The sequence below is a fragment of the Eubalaena glacialis genome, chromosome 3, assembly GCF_028564815.1.
Source record: "Eubalaena glacialis isolate mEubGla1 chromosome 3, mEubGla1.1.hap2.+ XY, whole genome shotgun sequence".
Lineage (NCBI taxonomy): Eukaryota > Metazoa > Chordata > Mammalia > Artiodactyla > Balaenidae > Eubalaena > Eubalaena glacialis.
In genome coordinates, this window is record NC_083718.1 from 172,167,947 (window position 1) to 172,188,027 (window position 20,081).

General features: G+C 53.9%; 1 protein-coding gene across 5 annotated transcripts in view; it reads right to left on the minus strand.

Annotated features, from left to right (window-relative positions):
- The window catches only part of PTPRU (protein tyrosine phosphatase receptor type U), an 83,014-nt gene that overhangs the window by 4,754 nt on the left and 58,179 nt on the right, over positions 1-20,081 (minus strand). For 4 of the 5 annotated variants that reach the window (XM_061184600.1, XM_061184596.1, XM_061184598.1 and 1 more), the window contains 10 exons: positions 16,428-16,618; positions 15,650-15,725; positions 15,087-15,163; positions 9,531-9,567; positions 8,620-8,915; positions 7,667-7,821; positions 6,069-6,204; positions 5,404-5,553; positions 3,638-3,811; positions 903-1,043 (listed from right to left, as the gene is read on the minus strand). In XM_061184600.1, coding sequence (XP_061040583.1) covers positions 903-1,043; positions 3,638-3,811; positions 5,404-5,553; positions 6,069-6,204; positions 7,667-7,821; positions 8,620-8,915; positions 9,531-9,567; positions 15,087-15,163; positions 15,650-15,725; positions 16,428-16,618 — 1,433 coding nt within the window. The remainder of the gene's footprint in view (positions 1-902; positions 1,044-3,637; positions 3,812-5,403; positions 5,554-6,068; positions 6,205-7,666; positions 7,822-8,619; positions 8,916-9,530; positions 9,568-15,086; positions 15,164-15,649; positions 15,726-16,427; positions 16,619-20,081) is intronic. The other variant, XM_061184599.1, reaches the window with a different exon arrangement.

Genomic DNA, 20,081 nt, shown 5'->3' on the forward strand with positions numbered 1-20,081 from the left:
CAAAGAACCCAGTTAACAATCTTCCCCAGGCAGCCATTAAGAGGCTGTCATGCCCATTTTACAGCAAATCTTCCTGGGCCTCCTGGGATGGGGACCTGGGGAGAGCAGGGGCCCAGAGATCTAGAGAAGATGGTCATGCAGGGTGGAAGGCTGGGCGTCTGTACCTCCCAGGAGTTCCAGCTTTGGGAGCCCTGAAAGGAAATGAGGGTAGCTGCCCCTATGCTGAAATCACTGACCAGTGTCTGGACCAACCTCAGAAGCGACTGTCACCCTCATCATCATCCCTGCCATGTACTGAGCACCTGCTATGTGCCAGGCATGACACAGTGCTAAGCATACCTCTCACATGGTCCTGACAATAACCCCTGAGAGAACAGGTGCTGTGATAGTCTCCATTTCACAGAGAAGGAAGCTGAGGCTCAGAGAGGTAGATTAACTTACCCTAGATCAAACAGTCAGAAGGTAAGGAGGCTGGAATTTTACTCTGCCTCAAAGGCCCCCATGATGAGCAGTTCGTTGAGTGACTGAAAAAGCAGAGGCTCTGGGAGGAGGCAGCCCAGGGTAGGGGGCACAGCTCTGCCACTGCCCAGCTATGTGACCTTGGAGAAGTCACTTCACCTCTCTGGGTCTTAATTTTCTCACCTGAAGCCCATAAGTACAAAGCAGAGTCCCTGGCATACATCAGATGCTCCATAAAGAACAGCTCTTTTTCTCTAGTCTGAGCCTCGTTTTACAGACAAGGAAACTGAGGCTCTGGGAGGAAGTAGGACACATCTAAGGTCCCTACTCAGCAAGTAGGTGGCAGAGCTGGGTCCCAACCACTGACTTTTGAGATGTGTCCTTGAACACACTGAGGTCCTAGGCTGCAGGTAGCCAGCCTGCCCGGCCAGCGGGGCCCTCACCCAGGCGGAGTTGGACTGGTGCAGTTGGTTGAGCATGACGATGGAGGTGCACCCGTAGTCGTAGACCAGCCGCCAGAAGTCGGGCGTGGTGCTCTGCAACGGATGCAGGGTCACAATGAAGGCTGCGCTCCGCGTGTAGCTCTGCAGGGAAACCAGGACTCAGTGCCCCGACATTGCCAAGCCTCTGCAACAGACTGTCCTCCTGCCCTGCCCACCACAGCTCTGCCCCCAAAGGACCAGGCTGCCTCCAGGGGCCCAATTTGGAGGCTGGCCAGCACACTGAGGCCTGAGTTGACGGGGTGAGCCCCCAGGCCTCTAATGCCCAAGCCCATGGCCCCCAGGAGCTAAACAGCAAAAGGTTCCCAATGGGTGGCAATGGGAGCTTGGGCATGGTAGGCAGAGGCTGGCCAAGCTTGCTCCCTGCCTCAGGGCCTTTGCACCTGCTATTCCTATTGCCAGGAACAAATTTCCCAAGTGTATACATGGCTCTCTCCCTCACTTCTTTCTGGTCTTTGCTTAACTTCACCTCTTCAAAGTGGCCCTCCTTACGAACTCATTAAAAATTGCCACACACATACCCCAAGACCCACATTAAATACTTCTTCTGCCTGGTTGTTTTTTGTAGAAATTACCAGCGACTGACATTCCATTGCATATTTGTTTGTTGACTGTCTCAACCCATTCCCCAAATACAAGGTTCAGGAAGGCAGAGATTTCAGGGTGTGGCCTGTGTCCAGAACTTTGTAGGGGTTCAATAAATATTTTTGAATAAATAAATAGCTAGGTCCCTTCCAACTCCATGGATAAAAGGTCTGAGACCCCAACCCAGGACCCCAGACCAGTGACCGGTACTGACTCTGTTCCCTGCTCCCAACCTTGCCCCTCCAGGTGGGCTGGCACCAGCCTTCCCCCCTTTCAGTGCTCCAGCCCCAAGTCTCCTCCTGGTGCCCTGCCTTGACCCACCTGTGCCATGTCCCCCTCCCTCTCCTGATGTGCTTCTCTCCCGACCCCCTCCCCAGGACTCACTGAAGGCTCCCTGATTGCCAGCTCCTGAAGGCCAGGCCCAGCCAGACTCCAAAACTCAGGCCTGGGCACCCAGTGGAGCTCCCTGCAGACTTAACCACCCACAACAGACCCCAGCTGGCCCCGAGATTAGCTCACTACAACCCAAGCATCAGGGCCTCCTGGCTCCTGGGACCCATGGTTCATGAGCCAATAGGCTTTGCATGGCTGGGATCAAGTGTGTGAGATATCATGGCCCCAGGGAAGCTTCGCCACTTTACTCGCCCATTCCCATCCAAGGCCAGGGAGCCAATGTGACCCTCTCCAGCTCAGAGACTCTCAGGACCTCAGAGAGCCTCCTTTCCATCCCCCCATGTGCAGATGGGCACACTGAGGCCAGAGAGCTAGCTGAGAGGGAGGCCACAGATTCCTACGTCCCCACCCAAAGCTCGCCAGCACCCTCTGACACCTCCCCAGGGCCCCGGCCCCCTCTCCCTTCACTCCCTTCAGCGGCTGCGGCCGCTCCCCCACTTGCCTTCAGCTCGCTCCAGGAAGCCCCTGGGAAGCAAGTGTGGGAGCTTTCCCTCCTTAGAGAAACCCCACTGTCCCCTGCACCTGTGTGCCAAGGGGCCCTGGCCAGGAACTGGGCCAAGAAAGGCCCATCTCCCTCGTCCCTGCTGTAGGGGAACCTCCCTCCCCACAGCTCTCATTTCCACGTGGAGGGACGTCCAGTGGTGGCACACCTGGCCTCGGCCCACCTTCATGCACTCCTCCCATGGGCGAGTTTGGGATGAGGACCGAGCGCGCTGAGCTCGGCGCCTCCCCTCCTTTCCCCAGGCCAGCCCGTCCTCAGAAGGTGTGCATTCAATTGCCGCTGCTCCCTGCCGCAGTAAAGGCCCAGCCCTGATGCAGGGGGCATGCGTGGGGCTGTGGCCGGACAGCTGTGTCCGGGAGGACGGGTCTGCCTGCCTGAGGGGTGGAGGAGCAGCCAGTCCACTGAGCCACATCGCTGAAGTCACACTCTCCAGTGTCACTGGTTTTCTTAAAACGGTAACATTTTACCTCCACCTGTCTGGCCCCTACACTTCTCTCTCAACTGGGTCCAGTTTGGGAAGGAGTGAGGGGACACTCACAGACTCATCCCCCTCAGGTAGCAGCACCTGGGAGTTATTCACTGGACCCTAAAGCCCCTGCTCTGCTTGCAATGCCCAATAAAGGCGGTGGAGCCCCCTGAGCCGGGAGCAAGGGAAGGGGCTTCTAAACAGCTCCTGAGACCTCAGACCATGGCCAGGCTGGGCCCAGGGAACAAGTCACTACTCCAGGCCAGGTCCTGGGCAGGCTCTAGCTCGACCACCCCAAGACAAGCTCCCCTGGCTCCAGATATCAAATCTCAAGTCCCAACCCCAAACCCTCCCAGCCTCCCCAGTCAAAGCCCTCGAATCACTCATCCTACCCCAGGCTCTGCCGGGCCTGACCCTGGAGACAGCCCTGTCTGAACTCCACCAGCCAGACTTCTATTCAGGCCAAGGGTAATACCTGAGGGGGAGCACTGGCTTAAGTGCCCTGAATGGAAGATCCTTGGGGGAAGGAGGACCACACAATGGGCCTGGTCCCAAGAAAGGCAGAGGGTCCCCCTAATCAGAGCCCTCAGCTCTGTCCCCCTGGCTCCTGGACCTTCCCAGATGCTGCTGGGTGGGAGAGTCCCAGAGCCCACCCCACCCCCGTGCCCTCACGTCCGTCAGGGCTGCATTGATGTAGTTGTTGGGGTCCCCGTCGGTGGAGATGAGGAAGGGCAGGCAGCGGTCAGGCGGCAGGACATCCATGCTGCGGTTCTTGTCCCGGTTCCGGGGCAGCAGGGCGATGCTGCACTCCTCCACATCCAGCGGCGGCGTGACCGAGTTCAGCGTCTACAAGGAGTGGGGAGAGGAAAGGCAGGTGACTCCTGTGTTTGTGGGGCCTCCTCCCAGCCCCATGAAGGAGATGGGGCTGGGTTATTAGGCCCATTTAATGGATGGAGAAACTGAGGTCCAGAGGGAAGGGAGAGAGGGAGGGATCCAGGCTCCCTGTCTCCAGGATGCACAGGGCCTGGACAGAGCTCTGGAGACTGGAGTCTGCCTCCTCACCACCTGTGTAACTTTAGACAAGCTACTGTATCTCTCAGCCTTGTTTTCCCTCAACTGTAAAATGGGATAATAATATGCCTACCTCAAGGGGCTGTTGGGAGGATAAGTGAGATAATATTAAGCCTGGCACATGCACAGCCTTCAACACACAGATGGCACCATGAGGATCATTACCAGGTGCTTGCCAGGAGCTAAGCCCTGAAACCCCACATCTTCCACAAAGCAGACTCCAGGGACCTGACACAGGTGGTCACCTTCCTCCATCATGGCCCTGTCAAGGGACACCTGGCACAATAGCAAGCCAGGGACTCTGGGTCACCTCCCCTACCCTCCTGCCTTCATGCCTCATGCATGCATCCTGATTCGCGGGGTCTCCATTTCTTCTCTTGTTCTTGGGGCTCCCTATCAGGGAACCCAGTCTCTCATGGTCCTCAGGGCTCAACATCCTTCTCCAGGAATCACAGAGAACATTTCCTGTGACATCACTCTATGCTGGTCCTAGAGCGCCAGGCACCCAGCATGTACCACCGAACCCTCATGGGAACCTTGGAGTAGAAAGGACATCTGGGGTCTCTCTGTACCCAGTGACCATGCTCAAACTTCTCTGGAGAACCAGCCTTCTCCCATCGCAGTCATGTGACATGGTGAGACTGGCCCTGCCCACAGAGCCAGGCCTAGGCCGATCAGTGTGCTCCATCTCTCTGGTCCCAGTGATCAGCTCAGAAATGGGCACATGAGAGTTTGGTTGGGACTTTTATTGGGGCTGTTGGGAGCACGAAGTGCCCTCTTCCAGAGTCTTCTGACAGCAAAGATAACGTAAGCCTGGCACTGTGAGGGGCCAGAGTGTGGGTCTGAGAATGAAGCCAAAAACAGAAGAAAGCAGAACCAAAACTGGACAGAGACTAAATCTTGGCATCATCATTTGAACCCCTGGATCCAGCCATAACTAAAGCTGCACCATCCTCAGACTTTTCAGTTACAAGAGCCACTGAGCTGGATTTTTATCACTTGCAACCAAAAGAATCCTAATGACTACAAAGACTGCAAGGACAATATTAACTATTTCTTTTCTGGGTAAGAAAACTGTGGTTTAGAGAGGTAAAGTGATTTGTTCAAGGTTATTCACAGCTCTTAACTAGGTAAGCCAGGATTTGAACCCAGGTTTATCTGACTTCAAAGCCTGGGCTCTTAACTTCTTGGATGCACCACTTCCTCCACTGTCTCTAAGTCCTTCCTAGTAACCCAGCTCTGTGCATCCTGCTTGGCCCTCGGTGACTCCTACAGCACTGAGGACCTCCCAATACTACACACACACACACACACACACACTCACATACTCACAAACCACACCTATACACATACACTCAATGCCCCACCTGGAACTCCTCCCGCAGCTGGGAGGAATTACTCTGAGGGTCAATGCGGATCATCTCCTTGTAGGCGGCCTTGAATTCGCTGACAGGGATGGTGGTCTCCCCACACAGGCAGGCCTCCAGGATTGCATCATGGATAAAGATGTACTGTTCCTGGAGCAGGAGACGAGAATATGAGGAACCAGGAGGGGAGCAGAAGTTAGAGATTTTAGGGTTGAGGGGGGAGGCAAGCTCATGTTTGAGGCCGGGTTGCTCTGAGGTGGAGTCCAAGCACCTGTTACTACAGGTTGGACGCACTGTACCTGAAACAACCTTCAGGGATGTTTGCTCACTTATCTCATATTTCATCCCCATAACAACCCTACGAGAAGCTCTGAAGGTGAGGGGACAGCCCAGGGTCACACGTCTAGTGAGGAGACAAACCCAGTAAGCATTATGTCTTGACTGTAGAACCTATGACCTTGGCCCAGTGCTGTTTGACCTCACCCAACTGAACACAGTGGAGCTGAGTTTGGGAAGACCCTAAGAGGCTGGCCGGCCAAGTTCAGGGATGGGAAAGAACAAGGGGACATCCTAGGGCACCCTTCTGACACACTCCACCAGCTTCGAGCTCCTGCACGAGGGACACTCCTGCTGGAGGGGAAGTGGGGAGAGGGCTACATCCCCACCTCAGTCTGGATCATGTTGACACGCCGGGAGCAGAGGGTCTTCACGCAGTTGTAAATGTCCACGACGCCCTCACACTCCGCCATGTCCAGCATCACATCCAGAACGATGTAGCAACCTGTGCGGCCAGTGCCCGCGCTGGGGAGAGAGCGGCCCAGGCCAGGTCAGGGCCTTGGGGAGGAAGCCTGGGACCACGCAGAAGAAGAGAAGAGGGTGCCTGGGGCCCCTGGCCATATCTACACCACACAGGGGATGGGGGATACAGGAGGAGCCAGGGACAAGGCTGCTTGGAAGAGTTCCGGTGAAATGTGATTGAGGACAGAGTGGGGGCTGGGCCTTGGGGAAGGAGAGGAAAGAAAGGGTAGGGAGAATGCAGATGTGAAACCAGCCCAACTTAGCAGCTGTGACTGGGGGAGAGGAACAAAGGTGCTGCTCAGAGAACATTAATCCAAGAATGTTCTGGTCTCCTGGATGTCCCAAAATCTCCTGCACATCTTTCAAAGCCCTACGCACTCAAACCCACTCACATACTCAGTGGATCCTCCAGCAGATGTCATGCTTTTGAGCTCCCAGAGCAATTTGGGTGCACTTTTATCAAAACCTTCCTTCCTGCTCCGTGGTCATTGTTTATGTGGCTGTCTCCCTCACCAACTGGGAGCTCCTTGAGAGCTGGGCTGGGTCGGACCCAACTCTGGGATCCTCACATTCAGCACCAGGTTGAGCAGAGTTGAGAGGAGGGGGGAGGACAAAGATGACACCAAGATCTCAAGCTTGAAAATGGCAGTAGCAAAGTGTCGGCCAAGACACACAGCCACCGGGTCTCCTGTACACCGCTGCTGGCGGCTTGAATTAGTGCAACGACTTTGGAAAACTGTTTGTAGTACCTAGTAAGGCTGAACATTCACACAGAGCAATTCCACTCCTACGTACATACCTCCCTGGAAGGTGTGTGTGTGTCAGCCAAAAGACATGTAATAGAATGTCCTTAGTAGCACTATTCATAATAGCTCAAAGCAGGAAATGCCTATCCATAGCAGAGTGGATAAACACATTGTGGTTTATTCACCCAGTGGAATAGGATACAATATGGATGAACCTTATAAACATAAGGTTAAGGGAAAGTCAGATTCCAAAGTGAACCTGATGTATGAGTCCATTTATACAAAGTTCAAAAGCATCTACAGTTTAGATGAATGAATGAATTTTGCAACCGGCCTCAAAATGAATCTACAGTTTAGAAGTCAGGATAGTGATTGCTCTGGAAGGGAGGAGGGGGGTACAGACCAGAAGGGGGCTCCAGGGGCACACTTGCTCAAAGGAAGCAAATGGAACTCAGTCCTGCCTGGTGCCTCGCCAACCCCTCACCCCTTCCATGTCTCCAGCGCCTCCTCGGTATCTGAGAAAAGGGCCACCCCAGGTCTTGGGGAGCACTCGAGGGTGCCAACCCCAGAGCCAAAGCTCAAAGGGCAAAGGGCCCCTGGTGGTCATTCTCCCCTGTCCTCTGTCTCTGAGCAGGACGGACCCAAGCCCAGTCTCGTTTAGGGACCTCCAACAGCCCCATTCCCCGCCCCTCTTCTCCTCGGGCTTCCCGGCACCCCACCTGCAGTGGATGACAATGGGCCCAGCATCAGGGGGCGTGGAGGCCTTCACGCGCCGGATGAAGGCCAGCAGCCCCGTGGCGTGGTAGGGGACGCCGTGCTCCGGCCACGCCGTGAAGTGGAACTGGCGGACCTCGTGGCGGGCAGAGTAGCCTCTCTGGGGAGACAAGAGTAGTAACAATCCCTGCTGGCGTCAATCAGACGCTTGCTGTGTGCCAGGCACCGGGGTGAGCATCTCACCGCAAGAACTCAGTTCACCCCAATGAGACTCACGAGGTGGGTATTAATGACTCATTGTACAGGCAAGAAAACTAAGGCTCGAAAGAGGAGAAACCACTTGCCCGAGGTCAGACGAGACAGATATTATGCAGGAGTTGGGCTGGGATCTTCCTGATACCCAACCTGCGTTATTAGTCACCCACCTCAACCGCCTGGGTTACACAGCAGCCCTAGGAGATCATTTTGACTCTCCGGGTCTTAGTTCGAAGGGGGAAAACTATCTTTCTTCTGAGGATTTTACAGACGATCAAATGGGACCATGATTAGGAAGATCTGGTCATCCCTGACCCTGTGGCCTTTCATGAGTGACGTAACCACTCTGAGCCTCACTTTCCTTATCTGTAAAATGGGGCTAAGGGCAAAGGCCTAATCCCACAGAGCTTTCCAGGGCTGAAACAATATGTGCAACGGGCTTAGCACAGCGCCCAGCACAGAACAGGACCGGCACCTGGGCTGCGATCCTCATCATCCTCATCGTCTCGACTTCCTCTTGGAGTCGCCAGCAAAGACGGTTACCTTTCCACCCGTCCATGGTGCTCCCAGCAGTTACCGAGTAGCTGCCTTGCTGGGCAGGCAGCGGTGCCCTTCCCACCCTCCACTCCTGGGCTGGGGGAGGTGGGCTCTGCCCCACCTTTCAGGCAGCCTGGAAAGGGCCCCGTGACGACAGGAGACTCACCCGCTCCAGGGCAAAGCTGCGCACGACATACTCCGCTAGGATCTCCGTCTTCACCAGCGTGATCTTGATGTCCCCGTACATGTCCGAGTCCTCTGGCCAGTACCGCGAGCATTTCACCTGGAGTCCCCGCGGGACAGGCTCAGCAGGCTCTTCACTGCCCCCTGGCCCACCACACCCGTCCCCCACGGCCCCACTTACCCTGCCCACCTCCACCAGCTTGGTGATCATGACAATGCTGGAACAGTGCTCCTGCCACACCATGCGCCAGAAGTCGTAGACCATCTCGGGCTTCGGCCCTGGGGGCACAGAGGGTGCTTGTCCCTGAGGCCAGGTCTCCACCCAGGCCCAGCACACGGCTGCCCCGCACCACCACCCCAGGCCAGGAGACTCCTGAGCCCCAAATGGAGGCTTCGTGCTCACCCCACACACACCCCACCAACTGCCAACTCATGCCTGTTGGGCCCTGGGGGTGGGCATTATCAGGGAGGGCCTGCCTGGAGACCCCCCTCATCCCGAGCGCAACCCAAGAAGCAGAGCTAGAGAGCCACGGCACAAGTCTCCAGGCGGGATGGACAGATGGACAGCTGGGCGGGAAGACGCAGCCAGAGGGACCCAGGCGGCCCCCAGACCAAGAAGCACAATCCACACCCGTGAGGACCGAGTCTGGCTGGCCCTTTTGCATGCAGACAGACAGCTGGACCAGGAGCTACAAGTGGATGGTGCACATCAGGGAAACAAAAACACAAAGAGGGGGCGGAGACGGATGGCCAGATTCCAGACACCCAGTCAGAGAGTGGGGCTCAGACAGACAGAGAGACAGATGGGAGGCAGGCAGATAAGCAGGGAAGGCAGGAAGGCAGGCAGAGGGCACTCAGCACACTGAGGGGCACATGGGCGGAGGTGCCAGGTACCTTGAGTGGCTATGAAGTGGTTTGACCTGTGGTAACCCTGGAACAGGAGAAGAGGGTGTGTTAAGACCCCAGGGAGCAGCCCCTCACTTGCTCAGGCCCCCTCTGCCCTCCTCTCCCAGAAGCTGCACACCCCCCCCAGGGAACTGCCCCACCCTCCTGACCAGGGTGACCCTGTCCTCCCAGTCCTCAAGTAAGGAAGGAAGTACAGCTTAGACACCAGTGTCTTAGGTTTAAACCCATGTTTGCTATGTGACCCTAGGGAGGACACAACTCCTTTATGGGCCTAGAGGGTCTCCCCATTCATAAATTGGGGATAAATATCCGCAATCTGCTTACAACCCGGCTGCTGTTTGAAGACAAATAAATTGCAGGGTGACCCTGCCCTGTTCCTAAAGCCCCAGAGACCCTAAGCAACCCCAGATCCTAGGCTGGGTCTTGTCAGCTATCCCAGCCCCCCTCAGGGCAACCAGAATGGGCAATGCCCCTCCCGACTACCCCAGTCACCCAGAGCTTGAGTGGCCAGATGAAGGCTTCAGGTTAGGAGCAAATGAGCACAGGAGTTGCTCATGGCCCTTAGATAAAATGTGTTTTAAAATCTTTGAAATCAATAATAAAAACAATAACAAATAATTAAAATAATTATTTATTAAAATAATAATACATTTTTGAGGCCCTATTATGGTCACATACTGTGCTAAGCACTTTACCTACATTATCTCCCACAAAAGAGAGGCCAAGAGCTACTTCGTCCTCCATTCCCAGAGCCCTCAGGCTGAGAAGTGGAACCAGCCAGACTCCATTCCCACCCTGGGGCCTTAGCCACCCATGAGGTCCTGCCCACACGAGACACCCAGGGAATCAATGCAGGCAACACGGGATAGGTAAGAAGTACTGCAGGGCCGGTGCAAAAGAAACAAACAAGCTCAGCCACTTGCCTCAAGTTCACACCCTCAATACAGCTCCCAGCAAATCCCCTGGCCCCATGGGCTTCCCAGGCCCAAGGGGCCCTGGAGTCAGACTGCCAGAGTTCAAATCCCTGCTCTGAATAGCTCTTGCTAAGTATGTGCCCTTGGGCAAATCCCTTTACTTCTCTATGCCTGTATTTTCACATCTATAAAATGGGAATATTTATAGCATTTACTTCCTTGGACTGTTGTGAGGAGTAAATAAAGTTACATAAGCCAAGGGCTTGGCACCATGGCAAGCACTAAGCCAGTACTTAATCAGTAACAGCCATTCCTATTACTACTACTTTAAAGGTCAACGAGTACCCCTGAAGATCTAAATGGTGCGAATGTCAAGAATTCCTGGAGATCTAAATGGTGTGAATGTCAAGAATTCCTGGGCAGACAGTGGTTTACAACAGGGGTTAAGAATCTGAGTCTTGGGTCAAGTTGACCTGGGTCTCTGTTGCAACTCTACCAAGGAGCAGCTGTGTGATTCCAGGCACTAAGCGGGCTCTTCTCAGCCTTTACTGTGCACGCGAATCTCCTGGAGATCTTGTTAAAAGGCAGATTCAGATTCAGAAGGTCTGGGGCAGGGCCCAGGATTGTGCATTTCCAACCAGATCCCAGGTGGTGCCAAGGCTGGGCTTCAAAACACACTCTGAGTAGCCAGGCTCTCTAAGCCTCTGTTCTCCTCCAGAATATGAGGATAATAGCAAGACATGCACATGTTGTATACCTACACGTTCCCATGAAAATGACCAAAACATAGTCAACGTTACCGATAACAAAAAGCCTCCCAGAGTCATTCAGCCCTCACTACTAGAACCTCTCTGGGTCTAGCCTAATTCCCTTCTGCCATCTCCCCAGCCACTGCCTCTGCTTCAAGACCTCAGGGGAGCTGCTGGGCATCTGGGGTCAGAGGGGCGCCCAGCAGAGGTGCTGCCAGGGCTGCCCTCCACCCCCAGCCTTAGTCAAGCTGGGGACAGTCTACTCCACCTAAAACCGGTTTGCCTGAGAATCTCACGCGAGAGAGCCAGGGTCTCTTCTGATTCATCCATCTCTGTCCCGCCAGTGCCCAGCACACTGCCAGCACCCAATTGCTAGTCAGTATACAGCAAACAGCTGAACAAGGTTTTAGACAGATGGCCTTCAATATCTGCATATTAACTTTTTAATTGCATACATGTATTACACAATTATATCACACAGAGGACAGTGAAATGGAAAGTTTTAAATGATCAGATATTAAAGGAAGATAAGGAGACACCTTGAGCACACCCACTTTAGAGACCAGGATTAGAGAGCAGAGGTCCTCACACTCCGGGCCATCAGCATGTCCTAGGGGCCTGCTCCCACCCCTCCCTGGCGCCTCTGAGTGGCAGACACCCACCCTTCCCTGGTGTCTCTGAGTGGGTGGAGCTGGGAGACTGACGACTTGCACGGTGGGCAAGACCCCAGGGCATCCCGATGCCCCCGAAGGGAGAGATCCAGGGTCTCGTGTAAGGGTGGAGGGCTCAGGCTGGGTTTGAGCTAATCCAGAGCCATGGGGCCATGAGTAAGCCACTCAACATTTCTAAGCCTCAATTTTCTCGTCTGCCAAATGCAGGTCCCAACCTTGCAGAGTGTGATAAGGATGGCATGATGTGCCTGAGGTGCCTGGCACAGAGCAGGTGCTCAGCCAATGACACTCTTGTTAATGGACATTTGAAGATGAATTAAGTCAAGTCTCCTCGGGGCATTTCGTAAGAGTCTGACAATAACTAAATGAGTAGTGTGTTTTGTGGAGACTGAGACGTAAAGTATTGATACAACGACCTATATTCACCACCTCCTAAGGGCGGCGCTAGGGCTGAGTACATCCACTGCCTTCTGTGGGCCTAATATTCCACTTAAGTTTAGCAACTTTACAAATGAACTGTTTAAACAAACTCAAAACAAGGCAGAGGGGGTCTAGAAGCACATCTGGGACAACTGTCATCTCCAGCAGATGCGACAGCCGGGACCTTACACTTTATATATTAGGTATCTCCATGCTGTCTGAAAGTCTAATGATGAATCGTATTTTTGCAATCATAAAAAAAGCAAGAAATATATTTGTAAAAGAAAAAAGGAGATAAAACAAAGTACCCAAAAAAGAAAACAATCCCATCGGGCATCAACTATTACAAAAATAATATGTATTAAAAGACAAATCAGAGGATTGCTAGATGAATTGGGGTTTTTTTAATTCTTAAAAGGCCCAAACACAGCACAATTTTTGAAAATAAAATACCCATACTGCTCCCCCGAAATAAAACATTCAAATTAGGGCTACATTGAGGGCAAAGTAGCGAGGGTTGAGTTTCAAGCAAACTGATCACAAAGGGATTTGAACACCAGGGAAACTAGTATTAAGGGGACTGCCCGGGGCCATCCTTGTTTCCTGGAAGGCCCTGACCCCCAAGCAGCACGCGGCACCCAGGGCAGCTCCTCCCATCCCACCCCTCCCAGGCCTGCAAAAGGTGTGGCTAGTGAGGATTCATCAGGCATGGGGAGCCCAGGACAAGGGTGACAGAGGTGACAGCCAGTGAAGAACAGAGCCTGGGGAGGCACCTGGAGGCACCCCAACACTGCCGGCCCGTCTCAGGGCAGAGGAGATGGAGGGAATGGTTTAAACAGGGATCGTGTCGAATCTTCAGCCCTGGGCGGCCCCTGGCCAGGCTGCTGAAGTGGACGGTTGGTGTTGGGCGCACGAGTGGAGGGGAAGGAGGACAGAGACAGAGAGAGAGACAGCCAGAGACTGTGAGAGAGTCTGAGACATAGCCGGTCAGACAGACAGGACGAGGAGGAGGAGGAGACGGGGAGAGAGATACTTACTTCACGGTTTATCCGAATCTTAATGATTCCAGTGAGGGAACAGTACAAAGCAAAAGAGACAGATATTAGGCCAGAGGCAGATGGAGGTGGACGGAGCACAGGAGTGGCCAGAATGGGTGATGCCAGCAGGGGCGGCAGAGCAGAGATGGGAGGGCTGGGCAAGAGAGGGGGAGGGGCACGTCCCTGCCGGGGCCCAAGGAGAAGCCGTTGAGGACCTTGAGGAGACCGAGGCGAGGCCCCTGTCACCAAAACTGCCCAAGTCTGAGAGGCGAGGCCAGGCCCGGCCCCGTAGCCCAGCCAGGGGAGAGGATGGGAGGTGGGGGAAAAGGCAAGGAATTCTGGGAAATACGGGGTAGCGCATCTGGCCACCAGGAGGGAATGAAGACAAAGGAAAGGAAAGGTGACCTCCAGAGTCCCTGACTACCCGCCTCCCAGATACATGCCTCCTCCACCTCCAGCCGGTCATGCTGCTCCTACCTGGGCCACCCTTCCCTTCCCTCTCCAGCCACCCAAGGCCAGCACAAGCCCTCTGCTTCCATGCAGCCGGCCACAGCTAACCCTGGTCCTACTACCACCTTGCTGTGTGACGCTGAGGAAGTCATTCCTCTTTTCTGGCCTGTGCTTTTCCATCCAGTCTGAATTTATTTTACTTGTACGCTTATGTGTCTCCCCAGCTAGAATCTATATGTTCACGGAAAGCAGGGACTGTGTCTGCTTGCTCACTGCTGTATCCCTGGTGCCCAGCACAATGCCTGGCACACAGTAGGTGCTCAAAACATAGCTAACAAATGGATAAATGACTCTCTACCCAACTTGGCTCGCTGCAGGTCAGGGAGTCTGATCAGGGTCCGACTCCTGGGCCTGTCCTGTCTCACCCTCATCCACACTTGGGGAGGAGACTCATCACCTCTCCTTCACACTCAAGCTCAGGCCCCCTGGCTGCCTGCCCTATCTCTGGCCCCTCCTTCCGGTCCAGCCCGACCAGTTGCTGCTGTGGCTGGCAGGACAGTCTCATGGTTAGCAGCAAAGGCTTTGGAGACCCTGACAGGCTGAGATTTGAATCCCTTCTTTACCACTCCCTAGCTGTGTGACCTGGGAAAAGTAGCTTCACCTCTCTGAGCCCCAGTTTCCTCACCTGTTAAGTGAGGCCACACAATGCTAACTACTGCATAGGGTGGTTGTAGGGATTATATAAAATTAATTATTTGGTATAAAGTGCTTAGCACAGTGCTTGGCACACAGTACATGGTCAATAAACCTGAGTTATTATTCTTAAAGTACCACTCTGATCATGGGTAAACACTTTTAATGACTCCCTGGTGCCCCTAGGGAAAAGCCCAAATTCCTTAGCTTGTCATTCGTGGCCTTCAGCCCAGCCCCTGTCTGCCTTCAGCCTCGCTGTGTATCACCAGAATCCCACCCCCAGCCTCTTGGCCCCTCACCGAGAGGGGATCCTTCCTCATATCTAGGCCTAGCTGTCTGCCCTCTTCCCTCCATTCTGCCTCACTGACACCCCCCCCACCATCCCCCGTCTCTCAGGCCAACTCTGGCCTGCAGGAAGCCCTCCTGACAGCTGCCGCCCACCCTCTCCTCCCCTCGGCTGAGCTCCCCGGCACTGACTGCAGGAGGTGGGGGCACTCAGAAGCCAGCCACATGAACCCCCATTTATTCCCTGACAGGTCCCGCCCTGCCTGGACAGTCAGCCTGGAGCGGGCAGGGCCGGTCAGCAGAGATGACGGGGCGAGGCACTCACGTCTATGTAGTTGGCATTAATGTAGTCGGCATCAGGGTCTCCCAGCATCGGGTGCAGTTTCACTCGGTGCCGATCGTCTGGAAACACAGAGCAGGTGGCCATGGGGTGGGCAGGGGCTGAACTGGGGAGCCCAGAGCTGAGGCAGTGGGGGAAGCTTCCTGGAGGCCAGAGGTGGGGCACAGGCAGGTCAGCCAGGGAACCTAGAGGCTCAGGACCAACGAGTAGGCCCTTGGTACTGCTGGAGGCAGGGCAGGCCAGTGGTTAGAGTCTGGGCTGCAACGTCAAGAAGGCCTGAGGTCCTGTGCTGCTCACACAAGTATTAGCTGTGTGACCTTGGGCAAGGGGCTTAACCTCCCAAGCCTCAGTTTCCTTATCTGTAAAGTGGGGGTTCTACTACATCCACTTCACAGGGTTACTGAGAGGACTAAGTGAGATAACAGGTGTGATGCCCAGCACACAGCTTGGCATGAGACAGGCCCTCAATAAATGGCTCATGCTGTTCTCCTGCTTCCTGTTCCATCCCACCCACTGCCCCAGACCCCAGGCCCTCCCCCGGGACTCACAGGCAGGCATGGGCTCCTGCCGGCCGCCCTTGACCTTGTCTTTCTTCTTTGTAGCATCCCAGCCTTCAAAAAAGCTCTGCCAAAAGGGAAAGTGGTAGTTAGTGACGGAGGGAAGCCCCTCTCTCATAAGAGCCCTATCCCCTCAAGACAATGGGAGTGGGACCACGATAAGGGCCAGGTTCAGGGTTAAACTTGGGGCCTGAAATAAAGTCACTGTAAATTCCTTTGTAAGTGAGGGACTAAGTTCAATACCAAGCTGTGTAGGGGGAAGTGAGAAAAGAGGGGAAAAGAGGGTTAGAGTTCAGAGACATTTTAGAATGAGGGTCAGGTTTAGGGCAAATCCAGGTTTGAGCTGGGAAGAAGGTAAAGGTGAGGGTCAAATTAAGTCCAGATGGAGGTAGGATGGGATTCAAGTCAGAGTCCAAACGGAGCTTAGGATGAGAGTCAGGGTCAAAGTCAGACTGGGATTTAGGTTGGAGGTCAGGGTCAGTGTTGGTGGTCAGGTTCATATCAGGAATAGAATAAGGATCCCAGCAGGGTCCAGATGGAGACTGAGATAAGATTCAAGATCAGTTTTCAAGTCAGGGTTAGGATGAGAGTTAGAAACCGGGTCAGTCTGAGGTTAGGATCAAGGTTAAGGTCAAAAAATTAGGTTGAATTTAGGGACTGTCAGAGCATGGGTCCATCCAGGGCTGGGCTGAGGGCTGCCAGGGTCCACAGGGAGGAGCAACCAGGCAAGGCCTTGGCAAGGGGTCCTGGCTGGACTGGGGCCATGCACCTCATACTCCTGCTTGAAGCCGTAGCCCTCGGCCGTCTTCATCTGGTTGATGTGCTGCAAGAGGTCGGCCACACGCACCGCGGGATGCAGCTGCCCCGTGTGGTACGGGGAGCCCTTCCGGCCACACAGACGCCGCGGTGAGCCCCCCAGGAGGCTGCTGGCCTCAGTGACCCCACCACTGCGCTGGTCTCCTGTAGTCAGAGAAAGGGAACGGGGTTTCTGATACACACGGGCCCCAGCCTGGGGAACCCCAGATGGACTCAGGGGGCCGAGGGAGGGAAGGGAGCACGGCCAGTGTGGAGGACGCCTGGGTTGTTTGCTGGAGCCAAGCAGCTGGCTGGGCCCACCCTGTGTGACCCTGGGTGGCCCCTTCCCTGCTGCATCTCAGTTTTCCCATCTGTAAAATAAGGGGATTGGTTCATATGAACTCAGAGGGCCCTTCTGGTTCAGCCCTGCCAGCTGTGATCCCGTGGTCCCCTCACCCTCCTGGGCTCCCCTGCAGGGCCCACCCCTCTGTGACTTCACCGGCTGCCTGCAGGGGGAAGTGCTCAGCAGAGCCCATGACATCCCTCCTTCCTTCCCCTCTTCCAGGGAACAATCTGGAACATTGACAACTCCCAGCAATTACCCCCATTCAAAGACAAGCAAGTCCCGAAACTAGCTGCTGCTGCCACCCCTTCTGCAGATTAACAGGAAGCACCTGAATAGAGGCGTTTCTCCTGCGTAAGCATTTCCATTGTCAGCCTGTGCGTAGGCTCAGCCCGTGGGGAAGAGGTGGAGAGGTTCACAGTGCCCCACGCGCCCCAGGAAACTATCCCCTCCCTCCAGAGCACCCACTCCCCGGCTCTCCTGGTCAGCATCCCCAAGGACCTCCCACCCTGGTCCTTAGATCAGGTCCTGGGATTGAGAAAACAGTCCTGCTCAGCCACACCCACCTTCCAACACTCACTCCCACATACTCATTCCCTTCTCCTGGCCTGGGTGAGGTGCAGGGGCTTATTCTCCGCATATCTCACCGCTGTTCTCTGCCCAGCGGGGCCTAGATGCCAGCCCCCTCCCTGCCCTGTGCCTTCACACATGCTTTTCCTCTGCTTCAAACACTCCCCCCTTTATGCCTGGTGAACTCATATTCATCCTTCAGGTCTCAGCTAAAATGACCCTCCGTGGGGAGCCTTCTCTGGCTGGTGCCTGGCCTCTACTTCCTAGTCATGACTAATAGACAGAATGAATGCAGCACCGGGACGGACACCACAACCCCCCTCCTCTGTGCAGCTCCACTTCCCCAAACTCCAATCTCTTCCTCTTCAAATCAGGGAGACTGCAGACCCTGCTTGGGTTCCCCTTCCTGTGCTGAGGTTTGAAAACTGCCTCCAAGTAGAAAGGTGATGCCAGGCAAGGCTCACCTCATTTGTTTCTCTTCTCTCCAAATCACAGTCATGAGGTGCCTGGCGCCCGATGTCTGAAAACAACCGTTTGACGTATTTTATCCAGACTTCTAGTTGCTTACAGCTGGAGGGCAAGTCATGTGCCAGTTACACATTCGTGGTCCAATGCCCCAAACCCTTAGTTTTTCAGATAGGGAAACGGAGATCCAAAGAGGAGAGATTTGCCTAATGTAGTGGTTGTCAAGTGTGTTCCAGAAAATGCTGGTTGTGCCAGATGACTCAACCGTATTCCATTAAAAAGAAGAGAAGGAGGATGAGGAGGGGTTCTACGTTTTAAAGGAGTCTGTAAAATTGTTTTAAACAAAAATAAGTAGGTTTTTTTTCCCTGTTAAGCCTCTCAGGGCTTCCAACAAGTTAGTGTGTATTTTAAATTTATTTATTTTTATTATTTATTTATTTTTGGCTGGGTTGGGTCTTCGTTTCTGTGCGAGGGCTTTCTCTAGTTGCGGCAAGCGGGGGCCGCTCTTCATCGCGGTGCGCGGGCCTCTCACTATCGCGGCCTCTCTTGTTGCGGAGCACAGGCTCCAGACGCGCAGGCTCAGTAATTGTGGCTCACGGGCCCAGTTGCTCCGCGGCATGTGGGATCTTCCCAGACCAGGGCTCGAACCCGTGTCCCTGCATTGGCAGGCAGATTCTCAACCACTGCGCCACCAGGGAAGCCCAGTGTGTATTTTAAATCTCCAAGAGATGGAGGAAAATAGCAATGTTTCACCTCCCTCTTTCACCACAGAAAGCTTGTTTCATGAAACATCCTCAGGGGAACACAGTGTAATATGGTGATTAAGAGACATGCTCTGGAGTCAGACAGGCCTCAGATCAAATCCCAACTCTGCATGTGACCCTGGGGATGTTAATTACTCTCCAGAAATTTCCCTTTTCATATGACAAATGAAGATTAAAACTGTTACTCTCCAAGATGATGATGTAAATATTCAATAAGATAATGTGTATAAAGCACCCAGCCCAGTGCCTGGCACATGAGCACCTGCAGATGGAGCTGTTGACATGATTAGGAGTTTCAAGGAAAGGGAGGAACCTCTGGAGTCCCAGAAAGCCAGGGCAGCTGTTTGACAAGAGGTGGCCTTCCTGTCTTGGTCCTTCTCCACTGTAGGATCTTGGTCCAGGACCTGACAATTCTAAAGACCATCTACCACAAACACACAAGACAAGCACAAAGGTTTCAAGAAAAAAAGATTTCTGCTGGCTCAAAGAACTCAGAGATGAAGGGGTCCTAAGTGTTCTTTGTGGAAACCATGCCAACAGCTCCATAGAGAGCTCTCCGGGTGGAGAATCCAATAGCTCATCCCAGAGATCTTGAAGGGTTGGAAGCCCTGATACAGCCTCACAAGTAGGCATGGAATCATCTTGCAATGGGTGAAGACAAGCAAAAAATCCCACTTGCTTGGGGTCCAGACAGGAAGCCAGAGCCAAAGCTGGGCTGCTGCCAGCTGAGCCCGAGAGCAACACAAGATGTTCTACAAATAAGACCACCAGAAGACAAAGGATGATGAACAATTATGCTGCCAAGAAGACCCTCCATTTCCTGGGGCCCAGAGAAGACAGGTCCTTACTCTTCTCACCCATGAATTACCATGGGATTTCACTCACACTCACACACATACACACACACACACACACACACACACACACACACACACTCCCCCCGCCTCCACCTCTCCCATACACACACATACCCCAAGAACCAGCTTACCCACAGCTGGAAGCCCCTGAAAGGGAGGAAGAGAGGAAGGAAGGTAAGAGCCAGCCATCAGCTTCAAGGTCACCACTCAGGGGCTCTCCCAGGCTCTCCCCAGCTCCACTATGATTGTCGGACAATTTTTGGGAGTAACCACTGGACAGCTGATGTTTTGCGGGGAGGGCTGAGGCCCAGAGGAAAGAACACTGGGTGTGGAGTCGGAGAAGCCTGAATTTGAATTCTGACTCAAGCCACTTGACCTCTCTGGACCTCAGTTTCCTCATTTGAAAATGGAGATCCTCAGACTTTCCTCAAAGATGGGCACTTTCCCCGATTCCCATCCACCCTCAGATGAAGACAGGCCACCGATTATACAATCTAGCAGCATATTATATTTTTCCTTCACTATTTGCAATTAGCAAATAACTTTAAAGAAACACAGTCTGTAATAATAGCTAACAATATCTAATATATTGAGTGCTTTCATATGCCTAGCATGATTCTTAAGTCATT